Source organism: Anolis sagrei, chromosome X (genome assembly GCF_037176765.1).
Source record: "Anolis sagrei isolate rAnoSag1 chromosome X, rAnoSag1.mat, whole genome shotgun sequence".
Lineage (NCBI taxonomy): Eukaryota > Metazoa > Chordata > Lepidosauria > Squamata > Dactyloidae > Anolis > Anolis sagrei.
In genome coordinates this window covers 29,105,642-29,114,514 of record NC_090034.1, presented here as the reverse complement: position 1 = coordinate 29,114,514, position 8,873 = coordinate 29,105,642, and the positions used below count along the sequence as shown (strand labels likewise).

The 8,873-nt window shown below is 44.3% G+C and overlaps 1 protein-coding gene across 1 annotated transcript in view; it reads right to left on the bottom strand.

Moving 5' to 3' along the window:
• Positions 1–203: 203 nt before the first annotated feature.
• The window catches only part of CCDC124 (coiled-coil domain containing 124), a 29,784-nt gene continuing 21,114 nt past the window's right edge, over positions 204–8,873 (bottom strand). The window contains exons 3-5 of the mRNA XM_060786164.2: positions 3,871–4,057; positions 2,925–3,039; positions 204–705 (exon numbers count right to left, since the gene is read on the bottom strand). Of these exons, the coding sequence (XP_060642147.1) occupies positions 501–705; positions 2,925–3,039; positions 3,871–4,057 (507 nt within the window). The 3' untranslated portion in view covers positions 204–500. The remainder of the gene's footprint in view (positions 706–2,924; positions 3,040–3,870; positions 4,058–8,873) is intronic.

Below are 8,873 nucleotides of genomic sequence, written 5' to 3'. Positions count from 1 at the left end.
ATGAATTCAAGGAATTTTTACTAATGTTGTGCAAAGGTTTTGTGAATGTTTTGCAAATGCTTGCTTTCCCCCCCTTGGCTTCTGTTCCAAACAGAAGCAGCGTCCAAATATGACTCTCGTGTTGCATTTATACGGTCAAAAGGAGGAAATGTTTGACAATAGAAAGCTCTCAGATAAAACAAACAAACACACACATTCAAAGCTTTGGCAATTTCCAATGTGATATTTTTAGGAATATTTCCATCCCCCAAATACCCCTGCAAAGGAAGCAAATGCAAAATCCCTTTCGAAGAGATGGGTCGGGAACCCTTTGATCCTGGCGACAACTCCCACCATCCCTTACCTTCTGCAGAATGATGGGAATTGTAATCCAGAAGGACTTCCCTTCCCCACGATGCCTGTTGCAGCAAATAGGAGGCACCCCCCGATAGGGTTGTAAGCAAAGGAGTGTGGGGACACCTGCAACCATTTTATCCTTATACTAGGAAGGAAGGAGAGTCTCATTTCTGGCTGTTGTAGGCCAGGTGCCGCTGGTTCATTGGGTTCTCCGGGGAGCGCATCCACTCCTTTTTGAGCAGCTGCTTGAGCTGCGAGAGGCGCATGTTGGGGTTCTCCTGCTTCAGGCGTGGCAGCTGTGCCTCTTCAAAGGCTGCAAAGGCTGCCTTCATCCGACGCTCCGGGTGACGGTCCGCGTCTTCGGCAACACTGCAAGCAAGCAAACAAGTGTTGGTGGTCTGCAATATCCCGCAGAAGCTGGCGGTCCTCATCAAGGAAAGGGGATGCCCTTCCTTCCTTGGCCTCTCTGCCTGCCTTCCTTCCCTCTCCTCCCATAGACCTCCGTTCCAGTTTTCTTTTAAAACGCTTTATGGGTCTTTGGAGTAAGGAGGGAGGAGAGAAGAGTGTAGCTCCACTCTTCTCTCCTCCCTCCAAAGGCCCTTAAAGGGATTTAAAAGATAATATGTACAGTCAGCCCCTAACTTTCCCTGAGTCCTCCATTCCAAGTTTTTTTTTAAATCTTTAAGTCGGCCCTGAATATTCCCCGACTCCTCCATTCTAGTTTTTTTTTTTTTTTTAAACTCTTTAAGGGCCTTCAGAGGAAGGAAGGAGGAGAGAAGAGTGGAGCTTTAGAGAGATACTAAGTTAGATAGCTGCTGTCGGCCCCTACCTTTCTCTGAGTCCTCCCTTTTCCTTCTTCTCCTGTGAGAATGAAGAGGTAAGCTGCCTCCAGAGAGACTGTATTCAAAGGCTTTATTCAAAGAACTACATATCAAGATAAGAAAGCGGGCAAACTCTTAGGTACGAGCTGCACATAGCTGCAGTTGGCCCCTAACTTTCCCTGAGTCCTCCATTCCAGGTTTTTTTAAACCCCTTTAAGGGCCTTCGGAGGAAGGAGCTCCACTCTTCTCTCCTTCCTCCTTCCTCCGATAGCCCTTAAAGGGGTTTAAATGATGATGATGATGATGATGATGATGATGATAATAATAATAATAATAACTTTATTCTTATATCCCGTCTACATCTCCCCAAAGGGACTCGGGGAGGCTTACATGGGGACCGAGCCTACTATAAACAAAGGTTACAGAGTAACACAATTAAAAACCTACAACAGTCAACTATATTAAAAACAGTAAAACCAATAAAATACAAAACATCAGAAAACATGAACCACACAATAAACAACCAATAGCCACAAAAGTGGGCATGTGCAGATTTGAGACTAATTGGACAGGACAAGGGTTTGTGCAAACGTAAAACTGTACAGCCAGGCTGGGAATAAAGTACTGGAGATCCAAATAAAAGATTAGGGCTAGGCAGACTTCATCATAAGGTAGGTGCAATAGACCTCTAACTTTCCCAGAGTCCTCTCCTCCATTCCAGTTTTTTAAAAAACGCTTTAAGGTCCTTTTCCTGTATGGCAGAGGGTTGGACTAGATGGCCCATGTGGTCTCTCCCAACTCTATGATTCTATAATATTAATAAAATATAAATGGAATACTATCACTATTAATAAAATATTGATATCAATACTAATAAAATAGAAATATCAATATTAATAATCTTGATTTAATATTAATAACAAAATTAATAAAACACTATTAGTATTGATATTAATATCAATGATTAATATTATCAATATTAATAATATTAATCATTAATACAAATAAGAATAATGACATATATGAACAATATTATGTTTAAATATACATAATATTAATAATAATATTGATATGTAATATTTTTCGCATAAGGAGTGACTTGAGAAACTGCAAGTTGCTTCTGGTGTGAAAGAATTGGCCGTTTGCAAGGACGTTGCCCAAGGGATGCCCGGATGTTTTGATGTTTTATCATCCTTGTGGGAGGCTTCTCTCATGTCCCCACACAGGAAGCTGGAGCTGACAAAGGGAGCTCATCTGCACTCTCCCCAGATTCGAACCTCCAACTTGTCTTTCTTCAGTCCTACCAGCACAAGGATTTAACCCACTGCGCCATCGGGGGCTCCTATTTGATGATAATGATGATGATGACGACGATGATGATGGGAGCCAGAAAGAGACTGGAGGTCCATCTGCCAGGAGGGATTGTATGATGCCTTCCAAGATGACAGAATAGGGTTGGGCTCAATGGCCTTTAGGGGTCCCTTCCAATTCTAGGATTCTATTATTGTTGTTGTTGTTGTTGTTGTTGTTGTTAAGCAGAGGCTGACAGAAGGAGCTCATCCGAGCTTTCGCCGGATTCGAACCTGCAACCTGTCGGTTTTCAGTCTTTCCGGCACAAGGGCTTAACCCACTGCGCCACTGGGGGTTTTGCGATATGTAAATGATGGCCTGAAACATTCGCACTGTGCCTTGCACCTGTGGGTAATGGAAGCTTCCCATAAGCTCCAGGCAACGAAGAGAGCTCCATACAGGTGTCAACTGGCCTACCTGAGAACAGCAATAGCCTCCTCAATGGTTCGTGCCTCCACCGCCCCTTCCTCCAGCACCTGCCGGTTGATGTTCTCCTCCAAGGGAGTCTCCAGGTGGCTCTTCTGCTTCTCACCTACCAAGGAAGGGAATGCAAGTGGTAAGCCAAAACCAAGCCCTTTCGGAAGGAAGGGAGGGAGGGAGAGAGGAGAGAGAAAGAGAAGGGCTCAAGGAACAGGAAAAGAGATCTCTCCTGAACGCGAGGAAGCATGTCGTGACTATTCAGCAGTGGAACTCTCTGCCTCAGAGTCCGGTGGAGGCTCTTTCTATGAGGTTTTCAAGCAGAGGTTGGGTGGCCATCTATCAGTGTGTTTTAATTGTGTCTTTCCTTCCTGCCTGGCAGAATGGGGCTGGACTGGATTGCTCTTGGGGACATTCAACTGTTAAGTAGAAGCTGGATAGCCATCTGTCAGGAGGGCTTTGATGGTGTTTTTCCTGTCTAGCAGAATGGGGCTGGACTGGTTGGTCTCTTGGGCCCCTTCCAGCTTGAGATTAGGATACTATGACAGGTTGGATGGCCATCTGTTGGGAAGGATCAGATTGTGTGCTTCCTAGCACAAAAGAGCCGGGCTGGATGGCCTTTGGGAGGCCCTTCCAACTCTAGGATTATTAAGCAGAGGCTGGATGGCCATCTGCCATGAATGATCAGATTGTGTACCTCCTAGGAAAAAAGGGCTGGGTTGGATGGCCTTTGGAGGGGCACCCTCCAACTCTAGGATTATTAAGCAGAGCTTTGACGGTGCTTTTCCTGCCTAGCTGAATAGGGCTGGACTGGATGGCCTCTTGGACTCCTTCCAGCTTGAGATTAGGATCCTATAACAGGTTGGACAGCATCTGTTGGTGGGATTGGATGGTGTCCCTCCTAGCAGAAAGGGGTTGGGCTGGATGGCCTTTGGGGCCCCCTCACCTGCGACCTCCCCATCCTCCCGGGCCTCCTTCCGGAGCGCCTCCTCAATCTGGGCGCGGGTGACTTTCCCCGGGGGCGGTGGGGCCTTGGGGGCCTTGCCCTTTAGCTGGGCGTCTTCCTCGTCCAGGAGGCGCTGCAGCTCCTTTTTCCGCTCCAGCTGCTCCATGCGCCGCTTCTCCCGATCCCCCTGCAGCAGGAAAAAGGGGGACTGTCAATGCTATTTCCATTTGAAAAGGCCAATCTGCAACAACAGCAGCAGCAGTTCTGCAGATGAGAAGCTTCCATTGCCAGCAGTAGAGCCACTGAGCTTCGTCAAGCTCATTCTAAAGAGCTGTAAGAGGCTTCATTAACAAAACAACATTACTATGTACGAGGCAACTTTAGCCCTCCCTCTGGGCGATTTGGACTTCAACTCCCGCAACATTTAATAGCCCGTAATAATACAATAATAATATACTAATATTGTAACAAAACAATACTATAATTATATAATAACAAAAATAATATAATAATATTATAATTATAAGAAGATAATAAACATAATATAATATACTAACATTTTTATTATCAGAATATACAATTTCAATTTTTCCAAAAATGCAAAAATAAAGAATCTATATCTATGTCAGGAAAGTACACGGTATTTAAGAAAAAAGAGACATAACCATATTTTAATGTCTTAATATAGTCTATAAATACCATCATTAAACATATTAGCATTTTGCATACTCTAATCTAACATGTTATTGAAAAAGTCAGTTTCTTAATTGTACAAAATGCAAAAGGTAAAATACAACTCCCATCATGCCAGGTTGACCCCAATAAACTCCATCAGTACTTAAAGTTTGCTATGTTGGGCAAGTTTGCTCTGGATGCATCATCAGTGGGATTCGGTGTGCTCTCTGGCTGCAGGGTACACTACAACTCCCACTATGGTGAGTCAGTCCCCTCAAGCCCCTCCAGTAGATTGAGTTAGTCATGGGAGTTCTGTGTGCCAAGTTTGGTCCAGGTCCATCAGCAGTGGAGGTCACAGTTTCTCTGGTTGTGGGTGAACTACAACTCCCAGAAAGGAAGGTCTGTCCCACCCCTCCCCAAAACCCCTCCAGTAATCAAATATCATCATTTCGGGTATGTGTGCCAAGTTTGGTGCAGCTCCATCGGTGTTTGGGTTCACGGTGCTCTCTGGATGTACGTGAACTACAACTCCCCCTAATCAAGGTGAATTTCTCTCAAAGACCTCCAGTATTTTTTGCTGGTCATGAGGTCTCTGTGTGCCAAGTTTGGTCCAATTCCATCTTTGCTGGAGTTCAGAGTGCACATTGATTGCAAGGTGAACTATACATCCCAGTACCTAAAACTCTTATAAATCATGGCGAATTCTCCCCAAACCTCTCCAGTATGTTCAGTTGCTGATCAATTCTTCTCTGTTTGCTGTGTGCCATAGGAAAGGGTAGGAAAGGGTTATGGGAGAGGCAGTGGACAGGGTCATGCAAACTCCACATCAATGGAAAGAGTAAGAAACACTGGGAAGTCTGTGGTGGAGGAAACACATAAAATCTAGGATGAAATTGTCCTCATATGAAAGCCTTCACTTGGATGAAGGGGAGTATGGTGTTTGTGGTGGACATTGGCAGGGCCCTTAGACATGTTCATAGCGTTCATTATAACCTGCGATTTAACTGGAGGGAGGGCCATTGGTGTCTCCTGAATAGTGGGAGCTATAGCTATCTGTGGAAGTGGGGAGCCTGTCTGGAGACACCCCAGTCACATTCACACATACATATTTTAACTTTTATTATGCGGATAGATAGATGTATTGCATTTTAGGTTCATATGTCTTGACCTTGTTTTATCCCGCCTTGAGCCACTAGGAAATGTAACAAATAAAAAGTATTATTATTATTATTATTATTATTATTATTATTGCAAAAAAGAAGGAAGATCATATTCCATAGACCTCAATTGCAGGGTTTTCTTTAAAACCCCTTTAAGGGCCTTTGGGGGAAGGAGAGAGGAGAGAAGAGCGGAGCTCTAAAGGTAGTTTTTAAACTGCCTTAAGTGCTTTTGAAGAAAGAAGGCAGGATGGATAGATTAGCCTCAAATGGAGGTGCGACTATGATGCGACAAATCTCAGAGCTTGAAACTGAGCAAGGCAGTGGCTGATGAGGAAGAAATGGCCCGAAGGAGGAGAAAATGAAAAAAGAAAGAAAGACAGAGACACGTTTGGAAATGACATTTATAACCCAGGAACAAAAAGTATGTTACATAGTGTTACAACTATAAAACGGAGGTACGACTACTATGTGAAGAAAAAGCAAAAACGTGCGTTACGAGGTATTATAATTATAAAATGGGGTGCGACCATTATGCGAAGAAAAAACAAAAACCGTTATGTAGCGTTGTACGGTAATTATAACATGGGGTTGTGACTATTACATGAGGAAAAATCACCCTGGCCTTTCTAGGACAAATCTCAGAGCTGGAAATGGAGCAAGGAGGAGATAATGAAAAAGAAAAGAGAGATAGAATCACGGGAAAGAAAGGGTTGTGAGAAAGAAGAGCAATGCGGGGGACGGACACTAGGGACAATTGAGGCGACTGCGGAGCAACACATGCCGCTCCAAATGGCACGCGTCCCAATTGAAGCCACAAGCATTAAGCAAATTAAAGGCAGGTGCCATCCGTAAGAGGCAGTTCAATGTTGTCGAGCGGCTGGCGGGCCTTGAAACCCGAGGCCTTTGTGGTCCCAAGGGCAGGCCTCGGGTTTCAGAGGTGGGCAAGGCATGTGTCGGCCCTTCCTGAAACACAACGAGGTCCCCATCGTCTCTGGTGCCACGTTGACCAAGTCATGCCATCTCTTTTCTTCCTTGACAAGATGCAAGGAACGCTTCAAAGGCCTGCGTGATGTATATTGTAAATTGGGCCAGCAACGGTATCACTCTTTTGCAGCACAAGAGCCAGAAAGGGGAGCCCTGAGATCTGGTCATTATTTCACAAACACATTACTACTACTACTACTACTACTTTATTATCATCATCATCACCACCACCATCATCTTATCATCTATAGTATATGCAATTCAGCACAGGAGAGGGCAGCCTCTCCATTTTTATACTTTTGAGAATAGCCCATAAGTGGCAATGGCTGTTAAAGTCACCAGTTACTACTGCCCTTCGGTGCCCATGAAAGTTCTCAGAAGAGGAGAAACAAAACTCTTCATTTGGGGGCTTATACATAGAGGTAATTCAGGGTTATAATCCAGGGCCAGAGAAGCAAATGGCAAAAACAGAAGAACAGCCTGCCTGAGGGGAGCGTGTTTGCTCCACCATTGTTTAACATTTACACAAATGACCAGCCACTGCCAGATGGGACAGAGAGTTTCATTTATGCTGACGATCGTGCCATCACCGCTCAAGAAGGGAGCTTTGAAATGGCTGAACAGAAACTCTCTGAAGCTTTAGGAACTCTTATTGCCTATTATAGGGAAAACCAGCTGATGCCGCATCCATCTAAAACACAGACGTGTGCTTTTCACCTTAAGAACAGACAAACACTTCGAGCTCTGAGGATTACCTGAGAAGGAATCCCACTGGAGCATTGCAGCACACCAAAATACCTGGGAGTCACTCTGGACTATGCTTTGACTTACAAGAAGCACTGCTTGACTATCAAGCAAAAAGTGGGTGCTAGACACAATATCATACGAAAGCTGACTGGCACAACCAGGGGATCACAACCAGACACAGTGATGACTTCTGCCCTTGTGTTTTGCTACTCTGCTGCTGAATACGCATGCCCAGTTTGGAACACATCTCACCACATTAAAACACTGGATGTGGCGGCTAATGAGACATGCCTCATTAACACAGGATGTCTATCCCCAAAACTGCTGGAGGAATTGCACTGTTTAGCACGTAATGCACCACCTGGCATCCGTCAGGAAGTAGCAGCCAGCAATAAAAGGACAAAGGCATGGTCATCTCTGGCCCATCCTCTGTTCGGATATCAACTAGCAAGCCAATGCCTTAAATCAAGAAACAGCTTGCCAAGAGCCACAAAGATACTTGCAGGAACACCTCAGCAAGCAAGAGTCTAAAAGTGGCAGGCAAAAACCCGGAACCTCAGTCAGTGGCTGATAACGGATGACAAAATTCCCCTCTGGGCAAACAGAAGACTGGGTGACCTGGAAGGCGCCGAACAGGCTGCATTCTGGCACTGCGAGATGCAAAATCAACCTTAAGAAATGGGGCTGCAAAGTGGAGTTCACAACATGTGAGTGCGGAGAAGAATAAACCATAGTCCACCAACTACAATACAATCTGAGCCCTGCCACATGCACAATGGTCCTCTCACAGCGACAGCAAAGGCACTCCAAGTGGCCAGATTCTGGTCAAAGGACATTTAGCATCACACCAAGTTTTTAAATTTTGTGTTTTTAAATATGTTATAACTGTATTCTCAATTTGTTTCTGGCATCATAAAAAATAAACAAACAAACAACCATCATCTTGGGAAATGTTGGTGCCAGCTGGGGAAAAAAATCTGAATTATTATTATTACTATTATTATCATCACCATCTTGGGAAATGTTGAGGCCAGCTGGAAAAAAAACAATTATTACTATCATCATCATCATCATCGGAAATATTGGTGCCAGTTGGAAAAATCTATTATTAGTATTATCATTATCACCTTGGGAAATGTTGGGGCCAGCTGAAAAAAACCAATCAGAGTTATTATTATTGTTGTTATTGTTGTCATTGTCATCATTTTGGGAAATGATGTGGCAAACTGAAAAATTGGACCAGGCTATAGAACAGCAGTTTAACTGCACCCGCAACAGATCTTGCCAATTGAATGGTTGACAGTTCGTAGCTTGGGTCGGGGTGAGCTCCTGGCCTTCAGCCCAGCTTCTGCTTACCTAGCAGTTCAAAAGCAAAAGTGAGTAGAAAAATAGGGACGAAAAAAGCTGCTGATTCAATCGAGGAAGTTTGCGAACAAG